General features: G+C 43.6%; 1 protein-coding gene across 1 annotated transcript in view; it reads right to left on the bottom strand.

Annotated features, from left to right (window-relative positions):
- Positions 1–18,642, bottom strand: part of Erc2 (ELKS/RAB6-interacting/CAST family member 2) — a 913,086-nt gene that overhangs the window by 158,527 nt on the left and 735,917 nt on the right. Inside the window, exon 18 of the mRNA XM_036199185.1 lies at positions 12,986–13,120. Within this exon, the coding sequence (XP_036055078.1) occupies positions 12,986–13,120 (135 nt within the window). The remainder of the gene's footprint in view (positions 1–12,985; positions 13,121–18,642) is intronic.

Below are 18,642 nucleotides of genomic sequence, written 5' to 3'. Positions count from 1 at the left end.
AAGATGGTTTCTCACCCCTCAAAACAAAACTGGAACTTTGGTTACAGCCCGGCTATGCCCATATGCCCTCCTCGTCATCCTGCGGCCGGCCCGAGGTGGGAAGGTGTACAGAGAGGAGGGGCGCCAGAATGAAAGAAGAGAAGGTTAGTCACACCAACATGCACGGAAAGGCACACGATTCTGAACTTTCTGTTTCATCTTAAAGAGCAAAGAAAACAAATCCATAGTAACTTAAGTTCCACATCACTGGTTTGTCAAATGCATAACCAAGTTTTGTATCTATGGCAACCCCACACAAAAACATTCCACCCACTCAAGCTGTGACTCTGTCAAGATTGGATTAGGAGATTAAAATTAGTCTACATTAGTAGATGATTATTTTTTTGGAAAGCATGCAATTTGAATTTCATATGCCTAAAGAGTGGATTAAACCTTTAAAGTAAGCAGAGAAGTAATTATAGTAATCAAATACCCTTAATTCTCTTAAGCTTAAAGTATCAATAAAAGACGAAGAATAATTTTAAAAACTTTCTACTTCGGTGGAATAAACTCTTTCGCACGGGATAACTCCCATTAGTTATTTTACGAAGTCTCAGACACCCTGCAGTAAAGATGAAGAATAATTTTAAAAACTTTCTACTTCGGTGGAATAAACTCTTTCGCACGGGATAACTCCCATTAGTTATTTTACGAAGTCTCAGACACCCTGCAGTCTGATTTAGCTCCTTCTGTTTGGAAGTTAGCATACAGAAAGGTGTACCTATGTGGAACGATTAGTTTTACATTTATAATCAAGAAAGAGTATAAACTTTCAATTCGGCAGAATGCTCACAAAAAAAGATGCTGTTTAGTTTAGCATTGTGTTAATCTGTGGGTAAACAGAAACTAATTTGGTTTGAATTCTGGTTGAAAATGTTTCCAAAATGGCTCTGGATAACTTCTTCTCTGAGAGAAATGGCCAATAAGCAGGGAGCTCAAATTCTTGAAGATGGTAGTACATGCTCTATGGCAAATTCTCAGCTGTAAACAACTCTCTCTGTCACAGGATGTGTCTAAACAAGCCTGTAAGACAGAGTGGTCCACACACTGGCCCTACATATCATCTAAGGGCAGGGTGCTCTTAACAACTCACCAAGAACAACAGAGTCTGCAGGACTTGTTTGTTTAAAAACAACAACAAAACAAAACAAAACTGGATGTAACAGGGATAGTAGCTTGGAACATTTCCTCAGACTTGGATCTGGACTATTGCATGTGTTGGATGCAGTAGTAGGCTGAATCATATGAAAATGCCCCTACCTCAGACTTCCAAAAAGGGAATGTCACACAGTTCAATATGTGGTTTCATATACTTCAGTAAGCCGAGGTAATTTTTATCTACTTGAGGAATCAGATGTTTATTCTTTGAACTGATTCCCAATATAGTTTTTTCCCTTTGCTTCTCTCATGAATTTAAAATATTATTTTGAGAAAAGATCCAGAGACTTCAGATTGCCAAAAGAATTAATGGTTCACAAAACTTCAGAATTCCTCATGGGACTTTCAATCTGGAGAGTTTGAACTAGATAAATCAGGATGAATCTTCACTTGATAGTTTATGTAGAAATATTCTGGCAGAAAGCAAGTACTGGGATCAATCTGGAGGAGAATATTTATTTACTAGCTCATGTTTAGGCCACACACTTCTTCAGTCCCAAAAGGACTAAGGAAAGTATATTGTCACACTCACTGAACTTCCTGGCTATCTCTGTAGAAAAGCAAATTTGATGTTCCTTTTTCATGTTAATAAAGAAAACAAGTTTACAGCAGGGCACCCCAGGGCAGTACTAAGTAAGCTTTGGGGACCTAGCAACCTATGAAACTCAATGCAGAATTTCAGTGGGTATGTGTGTAAACATGCTCTCTGAATGGAGGCCCTGACTTTCATCACAAGGTTCTTGACCCCCAAAGTCATTTCTGTAGGAAAACTCTAGGCACAGGAAGATGCTACAATGTGCCAGTTATAAAATGAAACTGGAGGTTTTCTGTGAAATGCAGCCCACAGCTCCTGCTGACCGCTTCCTAAATGACTGTCAAATAACTTTGCTTGCAGAATAATTTATTTCATTTTGCATTTAAAACCCAACAGTGCATTTACATGGAGTTTGTTCCAAGTCCATTCGTATAGGGTTTCAGTTTCAAAAAAAGAAGAAAGAAAAGCCAGTGCCACCAAAATCTGCCACTACTTTCCTACCAGTCAAGTGTGGTCTACTGCAAATCACTTGTAGCAAATGAATATATTAAAGAGTGGTAATTAATTATGATTGAAACAGACAGGAGTTGTAGCTTGAAAATATACACTGCCAATGTCACTACTGTTCCTCGTCTGCCACAGGGATAAAAAGGAGCTCCCAGATGTCGAGGGTTATTAAAAACCAGATGTCGAGATCGACGTCTTGTATGCTAGTGGATAAAGTAAAGAAATATGACAGCCCAATATAAACTCAGCTAACATTTAACATGGTAGAAATGTGGATAAATTCCTCTCATGAACTGAGAATATTACGTATTTTAAAAAGTTCTTCATTTTCAAAGTTTAATAAGATTTTAGAAGAAAATAGAAAGGGAATGGTGGCCATTTCTGGTCTTTCTTGTCTTCAAAGCATAAACCTGAACTGCCCCTCATCACCAGGTCCTTTGGGTCAGCATGAGTGTCCAGTTGAGAAATAAAAGGCAAAGGTGAGAAGCTAATCTGAGAGGCAGCTAGCTCCATGTCTCCCAAACATTTGCAACTGCCTGGCCGCTCCCTGCTTGCACATACTAAACTCTTCAGCAACCTTACCCCGCAGAAATGTACATCAGAACAAAACAACAACAAAACAGACATGGACACCTGGGCCCTAATGTGCTGCCCCATCTCTTGGAGACGCTTGGAGTTTTAAAATGCAACAGAGACTGTTTTCTCCTCTGATGTTTCTGTTTCCAGTGGCGTTTTTGGATTTTGACTGGTGTTTGATCCCTGGTGTGTCCTTTGTAAGCAATTGCTCTGCCGGAAGTTGCCAAAGTATCTGGATGGGAAGAGGCTGCTCTAGTCCATCCATCATCTGTTCACTTTTGTCTACAGCATCTGAAGCTGGGAACGTGCTCTGTGGATTGAAGCCCAGAGAAGGGAGCCCACAAAAAAGCCAGTTCTGAGGTTAGGGGAAGCATAACTGTCAAACAACCCCAGGATGCGTCTATAGCTCCAAGGATGATGGCACAGACGAGAGGCCTTGATGGAAATCCTACAGTCCAGATGCCAGGCTCTAATGGGATTCTCTAAATACTGAGAGAAAACAAATTCCTCCCTAGATGGGCTACTCATTATGTGTTTGTTGATGACAAGATCTAGAAGCAAAGGAACTGAGTCATTGTTGACAAGTCAAAAGGCTTCTTGTGTGTGTGTGTGTGTTGGGGGGGGGGCAGAATTTATTAGCCCATCAAGGAAGCTCTGAACAGGAACTTGATAGCCTGGCATGATAAACGACCCAGGGTAAGCCTTTAATGGGTCTCTATTCTGAAGTGTTAGGTGCAGCAGGTAGGCAAACCCAAGCCCATCACTGTTTTCTAAAACATCTGTAGTCCTTTTAGAGTATTAGATTGATTTCCCCCTTAAAACTAGAGGACTAAGTTCTTAATGAAGACCTTATTGTCATACCTATATTACCTAGAAAAGAGGGAGAAACCAAGGGCGAGCCACTTTCAAAGGCTTTTGTGGGTACCTACCACTGTCTGCAAGCAAGTGAGCCTCACCCTTGGTCAGGAATCCTTACTGTGTGAGATGGGGTCAGTGTGAGGAGACCTTCCCTTACCCCTACTTTTGATCATGGCTTCTCTGAAACGTCAAGTCACAAAACCAGGGCTATAGCGTGGGGTTCATGACATGCCCTGAGTCCAGGTTCTAAGAAGTCATGTCCTCTTGACACTTCTGGCTGCAGAGTGTGTGAAGGGAAACAGGCTTGGAGGAAACCAGGGAGCCTAGAAATGTTCTCCCACATTCAAGTCCACATCTTCCCTCTAAAGACTGCTTATTCACAACTTACATGTCCTGTCCATGGATGGTTGGTTCATGGATCAGCTCTCTACCCAGGTGAGGAGTCAGGCATGGCTGTGACCTCCTATGTGACTTGTATTTGCCTCTACCTACAGGAGCCACTGGCAGACATGTTCCCAAAGACTAAGAAAGCCTCGGCCAGGTTCACACACATGTTCCTTGCTGTTTTAAGTATAAATGTTTGCTCATTTCTGAGCGGTTTCAAAACTATCCACAAGTATCATTGCCTCCTTTAGGTCAGAGAAAACCCTCACAGACACCTGAATTTCTGCCTGAGCGCAACCCCAGAAAGCGCATTTGGATCTCCCTTGGTAGTATGTGTTGACTCTGCTTAGCTCAGCTCTGAAGTACTCAGAACTCTGCACTGACCCCTCCTCACATGGTGATGAGGATCCCAGTTGGTGGATGATGCTACAACCTAGGTTGGGTCCCCTGACTCTTGGAAGAAAAGGGTCCTCACAGGCCATGGGATTATTCACATGGAAGGGTCAGCAGTACTTCAGCAAGTCTCCATATCTCTGTGGGGAAGGACAGTACCTTTACTCCCTTCAGACTGCCTGATGAGTTCTCAGACACAGGAGCTAAACAGATACTTATAAATGAGTACCAATGCCAGGCTTCATTCTGGCTTTTTAAAATGAGCCTTCTGAGAAAGAACGCTGCCTGGCACCCAGAGCTGCCAAGGCTTGAGGATAACTGCCCCATCTCCAAACAGAATGTTTTGCTCTTTCATCCCAACAGCTCCATCCTTCCCTGGCTCGCTCTTCTCACCCTTCCCAGTGAAGGCTGGAACTTCCCTGGTTGACTGGGAGATGACGGGAGTTGTCCACATTTTAAGAGGCATGCTGGAGCACCTCTCAGGAAAGAGGTAGACTGAACAGCCTGTGGAGCCAGGTAGACTGATCACTGGAAAGCAGAGCAAGGATACCATGGAGACACCCTTGCTAAGGCACCCAAACCATTATAGACACTTTGGCGGTAGTGCCGAAACCCCCCCCCCCACACACACACACTTTTAACTTGGCATCTTGGAGTACTCACTCAAAATTTTAGTACCATATAAGAGCTTGAGCCTTATTTCTTTTAAGAGAAAGAAATTTGGAGAAGCCAGTCTTTGGTGAATAGATCCAGCTCTCTGGGCTGAAGAGGAAACTGCTGGAAGGCTCTCCATTGGCCAATAATATTGTTTGGGAGCACAAAGTCAACATCTGCTAAAAGCCGAGCCACTGCCAGATAGCCATAAAAAGGGGCGGGAGTGAAGACAGGCTTTATTTTTGCTCCTTCATCTATCAGTCATTAACACTTGGCTTTGTTAAACACAGTAAAATTTGTGTTTTTAACATGGCTCTGGCTGGACTATTTCTTGGCTGGTGGACCACCAAATCTCCTAGATTTTTGATTTTCCCTTTTCCCTGTTGCTTACAGACAACAATGGGATCCATGTGGTTCCCACACTTCATGGGGTGCTGTGAGAACTAAATGAGAGAATGAAAATTAAACTACTTCCAACGGGCACATCATCTGTGCTGGGAGTATTCTGGCATTTCCTCCGCTCTTTAGTAAAGAGATGCCTGAATCAGAATGTTGTACCGTGCCATTATTTCATAAACATGTTTTTTTTTTTTTAATTAAGTAACTATCAGACTTTGTGAGTGAGTGCAGCATGTATTAAAAGACACCTCCAGCTCCTTTTCCTCTGTTGTTCCTTTATCTTTGAAGAGCTGCAAGCGCCTGGAGTGTGTAAGTCAAACATGATCCTTAGTCCAGCAGTTCAAGGGGGAAAAAATGAGAGGCAGTGGTATTCAGCAATATAAAATGGATTTCCCTGTTTCCCGGCGCTTCAAGGTTGGCCACCCCTTTTCAATAGAGAGTTGACATGCTGCCTGTTAGACAAATGTGACTGGATTAAAGCGGCAGCATGGTGAAAGGGAATCCAGCCTCTGATGTTGCCAAGCCTGAGTTCCACCTACAGACAGGCTGTGGAGTGCAGGCTGGGCCCAAAAGCCCTGCTAACTGGAAAGACACGCAGTAACAAATCTCTTAATGAAGTCCTAATACTGCAAACACAGTGTAAAAGTAAAGGGAGGAAAGCCCTGCTTTACCCCAAACAGGGCAACAGGAGAATCCTGACTAGATGCTAGCCTCCTTTGAGGAAAACTCTTTTTTATCCCGAGGGTCCCAGCACACCAAGAAGTTATGCTCTTTTCCCACACATTAAGACCATCCCGGCAGGGTTTATCAGGGCTTGCCTCATGTGCTTACACAGGAGGAATTAACATCACACCCAGATTAAAGAGCTCTGGCAATAATCTACAAAGCCCAGGGCCTGCCTGCGAACTTGCCTCCTTTCCTGGGCCTAGAATGGCTGGGTGAGCATGCAGCTACTAGCTGAGGGAAGAGGCACTGAAATACCTTCCACAGCAGCAGCATTTGTCCCCATTCCCCTCTTTACCTGCCACCCTGGAGCTTCTGCTCACAGAAGCAAGCAAACACATAGACGTCCTCTTTTTGTTAGCAGTGGTGAGAAATGGCATAGGCCATTTGACATATTTTAGTGGTGTTGAGGATCTCATAGATGTTGTGAAGATCATGCAAAAGTGCTATCTGTGCTATCTTTTTAGAACATATATTTATGTTTTTAATTGCTGAGTTTGAAACAATATTCCAATTGTTGAAAAATTCAAAAAAAATATTCTAATCTAACTTGTGACCAATGAAACTCCAGGGAAGAAGCAAGCGCCTCACAGCATGTAGCTCCATGGACGCATGAGGCAATCGCTTGCTCAGCTCTGAGAGGTCTGGCCCCAGAGTGGCTGTGGTAGAAATCTCTGAACCCTGATCTCACCCAATACACATCAGCACCCAGAGAAGAGCTCTTCATGAGCTGTTGGATTTGAAGCCAAAAGCTGAGGCTTCTTTCAGAATGAGGGCCATGAAATCAAATTTGTAACACACAAAACAAACAAACAAACAAATAAAAATAGGGTTTCCTTGGGCGAACTTCAGACACACTGGCTAAAATGGATAGTGATATTAAGAGTCTCAGACATGTAACTTTCTCATTAGGTTACTTCATGGGGAAGTAGACATGATGGGGGTGTCTCTCTTCTCCTCTCTTCCTCCTATTCCCCTCACCCTCCTTTTTCTTCTCTCTCTTCCCCCCTCACCCCTACTGTTCTATAGCTACATTTTTATAAATCCGATACACAGTGGTTAATTTTTCTTCCATGTAGTAAACATGAAAATACATCTATACACACACATATACAGGAGAGAAATTTCTAGTTAAACATGATCGTGTGAGATTCTTCCATATGTGGAAAAGTCCTCTGTTCATCTGACACATAGTGATACATACATATATACACACAGGACTCTGTGTATACATTTGTCCCACACCCATTTAACCTCAAAACATAAAATAAATTCTTTTTTTCCTTTCCTAAGCAAAAGCTAAGAATAACAACTTTACATATAGAATTCATCTTCTAGGGGCCACAGAGCACGCTGAACTCTGTCAAAATTCAAAGGGCTCTGGCTAATCTACTATTGAAAGCATAGGGACACCAATAAAAGGCCCCGATCTCATATTTCACAAAGGGCAGAGGGGTCTCAAGAGCTTTCCAATGGCTTTGTCAGAAGTCACAGGGACCAGAAGGCAGACTGAAAGTTTTTGTGCCTTCTCAGTAACTGCACAAAAAACATAAGAGGAAGGGTAGACAGAAAACTATGGGCCTGGACAGGTCCTCTGCCTCCAGCCATGACCTCAGTGATGGCCCACTTGTCCAGTTGGCTTCAAATTCCTCTTCCATGGGAACGCTTTGTAGGAACCTGAGTACTCTACCTAGAGCAGATGCTCAATTCTCAGGTGTGAGCTCTAAGTGAGGTGGTAGGCAAGAAGTGGGGAGTCAATCCTTTAACTCCTAGAGTTTAGCAAACCTAGAGATCTTTGGCAAATGGAAGGAGAGAAGCAAGGACACATTTGGGGCCCAGAAGCCTCAAGACTAAGGCAGTGAGTGCTACGGTCCTTAAAGTGGGTCATAGGTAAAGTCCCCTGGACATCAGCCTCTGTGCAAAAATACCACAGCTAAGAGGCAAGGCATGCTGGGAGCATACACAGTAACCAGCAGAGAGTGGACCAATGATCACTGTAGCTGCCAGAAGAGAGCATAGGATCCCCTGGAGTTGGAGTTATAGCTTATAGGTGGTTATGCAGTTATAGGTAGTTATAGGTTATGGGTTATAGGTTATAGTTATCTCTAAGCCACTCAAGTCAATGCTGGGCATTGAACTCAAGTCCTCTGGAAGAGTGGCAGGTGCTTTTCATCACTTAATCATTTCTCCAGCCCAGTTATGTCTTTAGATCATGAATAATCTCTCCAAATACCAGTCCATAACCTGTATAACAGGGACACTTCCATCTGTCCTTCTTTTTCATATATATTACAGGAACTGATCATTAAAGGAACATTTATTGAATGTGCATGTGGGAGTCAGATAGATGGAAATGTGCTTCACAATATCCAACAAAGAGCATCAACATAGAACTCAATCACCTTCTATTTTTTCTATAATTCTAGCAAGTATTATGCCTCCATACTCCCAGACTCTATAGCCCTTATAGAGAAGTAGGATTTCTGTTTAGTAAAATTCAAAATCTCAAGATCTGGAAATCATATAGGTAGTGAAATGCACCTAGCCCCCCATCTCCTGTGCTTGGGTTTTCCATTCAGTGAAGGAGGGCAGGAGAAGACAGAAGCCTTTTCTCCTGGTCTTCAAAAAGTGTTGTGTACTCTGGGGTGTCCAGCTCTAAAATGCTCAGGTTCTGTGTCCCTGAAGTTCTACTTCCACACTAGAATCAGACCATCCAGTGCCTTTACATGTACAGGTACATTTAGAATAAGCAAGCAGTGAGGTCTGGGCCCTTAAAGATCCATCATCCCAGCTCAATACCCAGTACAGAAATGTGGAGATTCCTAGATATTCAAGGGGCAGGCTGAACTGGCCTGACTATCCTTGGTCTAAGTGTGCATGTCACTGTGTCATGCAGATTTCTCATGGATGGAGTTAGTACAAATTTGGGAGACAATGAAAAGAGATTACTAAAATATGCCTTTTCCTATGGCCACAAAAAAAGACAGCAGAGACCTGGTACCACCAATATGCCTTAAGGCAGAGAGGATACTATGGGAAGGATGCAACAGGTAATACTGATGACTACAGGTGTGGAGGCACTTAGGAGAGACTGTGTTTCCACTGAGTTTTATGAAAATAATCATGGTCACTAATGTGTCTCCAACATGTTCCATTGACTTTTCTTGACTGTACCACGAGAAATACTTTCTGTGTACTTCATAGCTACTTCTTGACTAAAGGGGCTTCCTACATTATTACAACATTGTTGGGATGTCCTTTTCTACTTGGACACATATGATGGCTGTAGTCATGCTGGGGTGACTGGCCTCCTAGAGTCCTTGATTTCCTGAGTCCTCACCATAAATGACTCCTGTAGTTCAGATCATCCACATCCTTGGTGAGACAACCCACTCTCCAGGAAATGAACAGAAGAGGTGCTTTCACTTCCCACTATGTGAACCACTAGGGTTAGTGCCTAAAGATCTCCTTCCCGTGAAAGCACTGTTTTAAACTAGGTAGTATCTTTTCTTACCCAATAGCCTGAGAACACAATTTCTCAAAGCACAGATGTTACCAGAAAAAAAAAAAATTAAAACCATGATCAAATAAGTCTGGGAAATGCTAGATTAAATAAAATTATAGAGCTTTCTTTATTATACACCATTTTAGATCCTTTGATCTGCTAATGGTACGAGAATGCTAGGAGATAGAGTTAAAAATGTACAGTACTTTCCCAAAATTCTTGGCCCACCAAATCTTTGTCTCAAGACTTCCCTCATGGGACTAATGTTCTAGAAGTTAGTTGGGGGAACGGGAGTTTAGACTTATAATGCTTAGATTCAGTTTCTTTCAAGGAGAAATCAAAAGTCACGGTGAAGGGCCAAGGGACAGGAAAGCAGTGGAAAAAGAATGTAAGTCTGCAAGTGCCTGGCAAATGCTGTGTTTCCTGAGGAAAACTGAGTTTTTTGGAAATGTAGCCAAGTGACTGATTTTTCGTAGTTTCTCATTTTCATGTCTTCTGATCTCTTCATAAACCTCAGGAAACAATGGCAACAGTTTGTGGCCACTTGTCTAGAAGACATGGTTGGTTAAACCTGATGACTACCAGAAGGCCAGGGCTGGAAGACTCGTAGGAAGAGATGACTTTCCTTGAAGTCAGCTCAGCTAATTCTACACAGTGGACACTAGCCGTAATCGCACCCAAACTAACTCAGTGTCTAGACTCTCGGGATGGCACACTCTGACACAGGCCTCTCACTTCCCCAGGGAATCACTACACACAGCCTACCAATCAAGCATAGGAATTGTAATCACTTGGGGAAAGCTTTGTAGGTTTCCCAACTGCCACACTCTGCAACTGTGCTCCATAACAATGCCCAAGTTGAAATCTAGGCTGTTGATACATACAGGGAAGGGCACCATTTCCAAAATCTGGAGGCCATGGTCTAGCAGGGAATGGGGCTCAGGAAATCTAATAATTTCATCTCTGAGGCTAACCAAATATCACATCAGATGCCCTTGCTTAACGTTCCTTTGCCCACTGAAAGGGTGCAGTGTGGCAGCTTTGTGGTTCCAACTTAAAATTGTAAAAGTCCCTTCCTAGGTAAGGCCATTTCACTTTCACTATCAACTGTAAGTTCAGAAACCACGGTCCTAATTAGCTTAAATTTTTAAAAATCTATCTTATTATGATTGACAGGATCAAGAAAAAATTAAGTAGCCACTAAGGGACTTGGCACTGTTGTTCTAGGAATGGCGAGCAAGCACCTTGAAGACAGGGTTTTATCTGGCCCGCATGCACACTCCTCTCCAGGCTCTTTGTAGGACAGGCACATGACATTTGCTCCAGGGATTAGCTGACACAGCAAACTACTAGCAGCCAAAATCCAGCCAGGTAGACATCTTCCTGGAGCATGGGATGTTTCCCCTAGGAGGATCCAGCTACCATCACTGTGCCCAAGAGTTGTTCAGAGCACTTACTGATTCTAGTAGTGACAAAGATGTGTCTAGGGTCCTAAGGATATGTCTCAGCCAGACACAATCACTGCTGCTCTGTGGACACCTCTGGTGATGTAGACGCACATGGGAGGCCAACTAAGCCAGCAAGTCACTCCACTGCCAGTCAATGCCTACATGTCAGGAGGCCAGCTTTTGTAAGAAATACCATACACAAAGCAGACTGATTTGATCTGGCCATCATTTCCAACAGGGCATGTTAGGACACATGACTGGTTATATCAGCAGGTCCTTGTATGACTCACTCTAATTCTTCTTGGTGCCCTTCCAGCTCTGGCTATTAACTATGTCTGGGGGAGAAGGATATCCAGGGTGGCCTTCTGGCATGCATGGCTCAGAAGGACAGCCAACGTGAGGTCTGCAAGCCTCCCACCAATGAAGCCTCACACTGACCTTTCATGGGAGAATGCCAAGGAACAAAGGGCAGTGTGCCAAAGGGCAGTAGCTGGGGGGAGGGGTGATCTCAGATATGCTGGGATGAGCAGGTGTGAGCATGTAGGGATAGTGGCAAAAACCAAATACATGAAAACCAAACAAAAACAAGGACAAGTAAGGAAATGACATATAATCAATCTTTCCATTTTCCAGGTCACCAGACTCTGGAGCAGTTTCAGAGGGAAGCAGTCCATGAACTAGAGCGTTTCTGCAGGTGACTTTGGAAATCCACAAGTCCTACGAGGAAACCTTCTGCAGTGCTAGGGTCTCTAGGGGTAAATTCTTCAGGGTACAAAGGTTGGGATCTCAATGGTATGTGCTCTACATAACTGGCTCCCCCTGGAGTTTTATTCCTGACAAAACATTCTAAAGACTAGACCTTAACTAACTTGCCTGGGATGCCAGTGATGTGAGGAGAGAGAGGAGAGGCATCTGAAGACAGTTTAAGGAGTAAGTGCCACCTCCCCAGCAAACACTGACTCCCTCTCTACACACAGTGAATATTACAGTGTTTCTTGCCAATATCTGAGATGTTCCACCTTACACAAACGGTTCTGTGCTTTTTCCTAATGCCCCAGATCTACTGGAATTTATTGTACAAACTATATTACGATCATACATGACAAAGGAATAGTAAAGGAAAAAACTACTAATATTGACTACATTGTCCTGATTATTTGTATTTAATTTCTTAATTTGCATATGAATTTTAATGTTGGACATTATAGTATTTTTGTGTAGTGGATGTGAACACAGTTGAAAACTGCAGGCATTTCTGTTTTGGTTTTTGTTATTTTCATCTTTTCACTTGCTTTCTTAGTCGTGGGAGAAGATAGGCTCCAAAGCAAAGAAACCTTGACTTCACTGACTTCAAGGCCAGCAAAATGGATTGCTCCTTTGGTGTTTTACCTCACTATTAACTTGTACACTGAGGGATTTTCTAGAAGAGTGCTCAGCAAACTCAAGGTTTCTCTGGTTTCCAAGCTCTGGGAAGAAAGTGCTTTCTTTTAAAACTTGCAAAGAGACATTCCAAAGTAACTAGCCATTAGATATGAGCCAGCACTAGGCTGCATATCTATGAAAGAAGAAAGGAAGAGAGGAAAGAAAATGCATAAGATAAACAAGAGAAGACAAAACCTTAAAGAGGAAGGAGAAAGGAAAACATTTAGATTCCTTGAGTGATGGAAATAAATACCAAAGCTATTAGTTTCAGTTCAAAGAACGTATCACTTTATGCTGTTTATTATTTCTTGAGGATTATTTATTTTATCTTAAAATATCCAAAGCATAAGAGGGGTCCTTGAGGTAAGCACCAACGAAACTGACCTGGTCTGGAGAGGGCCTGTGGTTGGAATGCTGTGACCTCCCAGGAGATCGGTGGTGGTGGTGATGGTGGTGGTGGTGGTAATGGTGATGGTCCTCGTCATAGTTGTCTGCCATCAGCTTCATCCTGTTCTGGGTCTGTGCGGAAGGAAAACCAGGGAAGATTCCATCAGGAGCTAGACAACAAGCCTGATAGATAGACACAGGGCACACTGACAGCACCTACAGAGAAGGCTCCCTTCACTTCACTCCACAAGTCCTCATCTCTAGGCACACTGAAACCTAATAAAGAAACTGTGTGCCACATCTGGACATGTCCATGCTCTTTTTAAGGGGTGGGGGATAGACACATCCTAAGGTACAATCAGAGATCCAGAGGGAGCTAGCAATGGCAAGGTGCCCACAGTCACAGCCTACATTCTAGACAAGGTCAGAAGGAAGCCCTGGAAGGGATGCTGGGAGAGGGCTGCATGGAGACACAGAAGGACACACAACTCTCTCAAAGGACAAGGAAGGGAAGTCCACTCCCAAGCTGCCAAACGCAGGGACACTGATGGCGATGCTTCACTGTGGCCACGATGACGATGTCTCGGGGAAGGCTGTCTACAGACATTTAGCTGCCATTGCTCTTGGCAGGATTGGTGCAAAGCCAGTAGAAAGCCAGCCCACTGCTCTAATCATGTGGTGTTTGTCATAAGCGAGACTGGGAGTCATGGTCAAATCCTGTATTCCTTTATGATGCGGGGCAAGAAACAGAGCAGGGGGCAACTAACTTAACAAGGCTACAGCAACACACAAACCGCCTGAAGCCATTGAAAAGGACGAAAGAAATTAGCTAGCCTGGAAAGCTGCAGAGTCTAGATTAAAGGATAGGATCGCCCAGATCCAAGTGTTGCTCCACCTAACTTGCTGGTGGTGCTGTCCTAAGGTGGTTAACTAAGCCTCGACGTCCTTACCTCTAAAATGGGAGGGATCCTTCCTGGGATTGTAGTGAGGGCAAGTGTCAGTCAAAGAGCTTTACTATCATCATTGCTGCCATCGTTCGCTGTAGAACGTTCCCCTTAGTGTACGCTGTGTCCTTTGCCTGCGATTTCTCTCCTTGGCCTTTCCTTCCTTCTGATTCCTGACGCTCACTAATTCACAGGTTTCTGTAGCAGCCTACTCTTGTTTGTCTGTCTCTTTCCCCCCTCCTGCCTCCCTTCCTGCCTGCCTCCCTCCCTCTCTCCCTCCCTCCCTCCCTTCCTTCCTTCCTTCTCTTCCTTCTCTTTGTTTTCAGCAGTGCTGGGGATTGACCCCAGGGTACTATACATACAAAGCATATTTTCTGGCCTGGAGCTACTCTCGGCCTCCTCTAGGAGCTCTCCTTGTGCCTAGCTTTGAAGCTTGGACTGCAGAAGCAAATAACAAGTGAATACTGCTGCAGTGAGTGGCTGGAAGGATGGAGGATGCTGCCATGCTAGACAGGGCTGCATGCCTTCCTTCAATAGGAAAGGTCACCAAGAGTTGAGGACATAGAGTGGGTTGCTCTAACAGTCCAAGATGGCAGGGACCACCAGTATTCTCAGAGAGCCAGAAGTTGAGAGCCATCTTCCAACCAGTCGGAATTTTACTATGTAATATAAATAATTATTGAATAGTAAAGAGCATTATGGACCAAAAGTAGTGCATGCTCCCAGTATTCTCTCAAAGTACAATTGTGCTTTCAAACTTTCCCTGGAGGAATTATTTCTACTGTCATTGGGCAGCCAGTAAAGGAAGACAGGGGCTTCAGCCCCAAGAGCTATTTATTGACAAAGGGCGTGGACATTTCTGGGTCTTCCAATTTTCAATCTCCAGGCCCCTTTCCTTGTCTGGCTGCTAGTAGAGAAGGCAAACAGCTGAACAGGTAGAAACAGCTATCCCTTAAGTACTCAGTGTCTGTTAAGCTTTGGAAACACCTCATGTCCCAGCTCGACCGGCCAAAGGATGCCTCATGATTTATTCATTCCATCTTTTAAAATGTGTACAATATTTGCAAGGTCCCAAAGTGAGCATAAAAATGCATGTATATGATTAAAAAAATAAAAATATAAAAAGACCAACTTAAAAATTAAATTAAAAAAAAACCCCAGGCAACCTTTGGCAGCTGATAGTATTTACATTCTTCATTTGTCCACTTAGTGTGTCAGAGGACCCAGTGGACAAGTGAGGCCTCTGAGAAAGAGCAGGGCAATCGAGCCCTTGTGGACAAGATCCTTCTTAGTTCTCCTGACACGAGATGCTGAAGACCGGGATTCACACCTAAAATCCCAGGATTGCCGGGGGACTGTACTTTTGAACTCATTGACTAATAAATCTGGAACAGTTTCTTCCAAATAGAATTCTATGGGCCTGGAGGGAGCTATGAGACCCACGATGGGGGAGGAGAAAGGGGCAAGCCCAAGAATGAGTGATCGAGGCTAGATGAACAAATAACAACACTGCTATTGTAAACATCGCAATGCCCTTCTCCTTCAGGGGAGCCCCTGTGACTTTATGAGGTCATTCTCTTACCAGCAACAATCCTAAAGCTCCATACCTTTGAACTGTGTCCCATAAAAGAATGCTCAGGCTAAACAAGATGCTATATGCAGCCCTAAATGTGTCTGCTGAAATGAGGTGTTGGAGAGCAGGCATGTCATGGGATGAAGACTGTAAATGAATGATGTCATCTTTCCAATTTGGTGCTGAAATATAAATAAACCACATTGTTCATATGAATACCAGATCTGGGGGAAATGTACACAAAGCAATTGTGAGCGGAAGAGCCTTCTTTTGATTAGTCTGGGATGAGAGAAGAGTGTGAAACAGAGGTGAAAAATTGAGTTCGGTCTGATACTTCAGACTATTTTTATTTATCTTTCTTGTAACATAGCTCTTAAACTGTGACCGATTTCTTACAGCCTGGGTGACCATATTATGTCCCATAAAACAACTGAGCAATCTGGCACCTTTAACGCAAATTGAAAAGGGACCTCTTTTCGTATTCTGCCCCTACAATCTACTGCTCACCCTCATCCCTGCCCAGTTAATATCATTTTTCTACCACACAAAGTAAAGTCTGGGAGGATAAGACATGGTAAATAATACTCCTTAATGGTCAACAGAAGAAAACCTGCAGAAAGTTTTTAACAAGGATGCCAGTTGTTCAAACTCCATACAGGTTCAGTAGGTGGTCCAAGTGGGATGGCTTGTGTCCCTATAGCCAAAGGATACATGAAAGACCCACCACAAAGGAGCAGGTCTTCAGGGCAGACCTAACTGAAAAGCCAGAAAAATTCATGGGTAGTTGAAGATAGACAACCTTTCTGTCGCATAGCATTTAGAAACATGGGGACTCATTTAGTGATTCACTGGGGTCCCAACTTATCACCCTGAAGCTCCCATCTCTGGCCACCTGTCATAGACTCTTTGCTACATGTGACATCATGATTGCTGAGACAAATCTGGAACTACTAGCCAAGTCAATTTGTTCTTCTTTAAGGAATATTCTATTTCTCAGTAAACTGGATCTAGTGCCTACCTGCCCAATTACCTCACTATGAATAAGGAGTGCCTAGGTGTTACGAAGTGCATTTTCTTAAGGTTCCCTAGCCTTTGGAAGACCAGGTGACTTTGGAAGGCTTTTACCAGTTCCAAAAGTCAACCTGGAAAACAGACTGCATCCATTAACTAAGATCCGTGATGAACACTGTGTGTGCAAGGGTGCTAGGTATTGTAGCCCCTCAAACGTTTCTGAAGACTTTATCCATGCAGCTTTCAAAACAAGATGAAAACCCTTGATTGACTAGTAGATGCCATAGCTTAATGACAATATGTAGCTATAAAAGTATAATATTAAAACTTTACACATAGCTTAGCCAGGTGGCAGTAAGGAATGAAGCTTTGATCAGTCATCTGGATGTTATTAGCATTAAAACCTACATAAGTGTGGTTTTAAAAAAGAGGGAAAGATGCATACAATAAGATTTGTTACCACGAGAAAAAAGACAACGCTGCACCATGGGAATTATAACTTTCTTCTCTCGGGCTTTCTTTTTCTCCCTGTTTCCCAGCAGGGGAACTCTAAAACATCCAGAATTTTTCTACATGTCTCTCTCCACCTGGTCCAAGCACAGTGGACAATTCCTGTCTACAAGTCAAAGATGGGAAAGCAGTTGACAACCAGAGAATAAGGATGGGTGGGGGTTCTTCTGAATGTCCACGGAGCTAAGACGACAGTGAGTCTTCAGTGAGTAGGATTTGGGTTTCAATGATGAGGTCACAGTGGGCAATAAAATAAGCAGGAGATGGAGAAGCTATAGGAATCGGTAGACAGAAGCTCTGTATAAGGGTAGGAATCAGTGCAGCCAAGTGTCTACTATGGACAACTGCTCAAAAAGTCATTAAGTTTAACCAATGACTGGAATAATTGTGTGGCAGCTTAACTGCATGGCTGGCCTGTACCTGCGCCTCTCTAGGGAACTGGGCCAGGGTCTTGCCTCTGTTTACCAATATGCACTGACCTCTTCTCCCTCCCACTCTCACTCCCCACTCTGCTATCACATTTTTTTTTTGTTATGACTTCCCTTGAAATGCAAAAAATTCTTGTCATAATTTTTTAGCCCGAAATCCCAGATAAAGTCCTTACTGGATCATCCCCAGGCACATACCTTCCTTTTGTATGGAGTTAATATTCCCAAGACCACTCATCTCCCTTCTACAGATACTGCAGGCTTCTCACTGTCTTGAATGACAGCTGTCATATTCTCTGGAGAAGCAGCACCTGCCCAGCATTCAGTTTGTTTCTATCAGATATTCCCTGTGAGTCGCAGAGTGAATCAGTTCCACAAGGCTCAGCTCCTGCCTCTCAGAGTGGGCAAGCATGGGAACCGGGTCTTCAGCACTATAGGCAGATGCTGACTCCTGTCCTGGCTCCTTCAGAAAGCAGAACTTGCAACTTTGTTGTTTCTGTCTTTCTTTTTCCTGTCTCTCCTGCTAACATCAGAAAAGGAAGACGATTCTCTCAATAGCAGCTTCCCACTGCCATCTTAGAAAGCTGGGGAATGAATTCTCTGGAGGATCATGGATAAGAATTAGAGTCAGCATCTTCTCAGTCCTGCTCCAGCCAGCACAGCTTACTGAGGATGGGGTGGTGACTGACAGGGAGAGACCTCTACCCTCGGTCCATAGTAGGGGGCATGAGTTCCCTAACAGTGTTAGGAAGAGCATGGCCATTTTAAGAGGGAGCCACTTGCCAGCGTTGACAGTTATCACTCTGCTTGCCTGGTCCTTGCTGCGTCAGGAACGAAGGGTACCCACTATGTCATCTTAGTCATATGGCAGAGCAGCCCTGTGACAAAGGCTGCGGTGGAGGGTTACTTGAATAGGGACAGAAGCCCATGACAATGAAAAGAGGGGTCAATGTGCATCCCTGACTACTAACCCTTCAAGGGGATTATTATCCTGGCTTACCTGAGGAGGAAACTGAGACACAGACACTGAAGCCCGAATCACTGGGGCCGTAGCATTCTGGTGAGACCCCTGTATACCATGACTTGGATCTTTGTAGATTGGCTCCATGATAAAAAGAAAAAAAAAATAACAAGATTGGTCTGGAAATGAGCTGGGACTCTGGATAGACTCCAGCCAGAGCATAAAAG

The sequence above is a fragment of the Onychomys torridus genome, chromosome 9, assembly GCF_903995425.1.
Source record: "Onychomys torridus chromosome 9, mOncTor1.1, whole genome shotgun sequence".
Taxonomy (NCBI): domain Eukaryota; kingdom Metazoa; phylum Chordata; class Mammalia; order Rodentia; family Cricetidae; genus Onychomys; species Onychomys torridus.
This window is presented reverse-complemented; position numbering and strand designations above follow the sequence as displayed.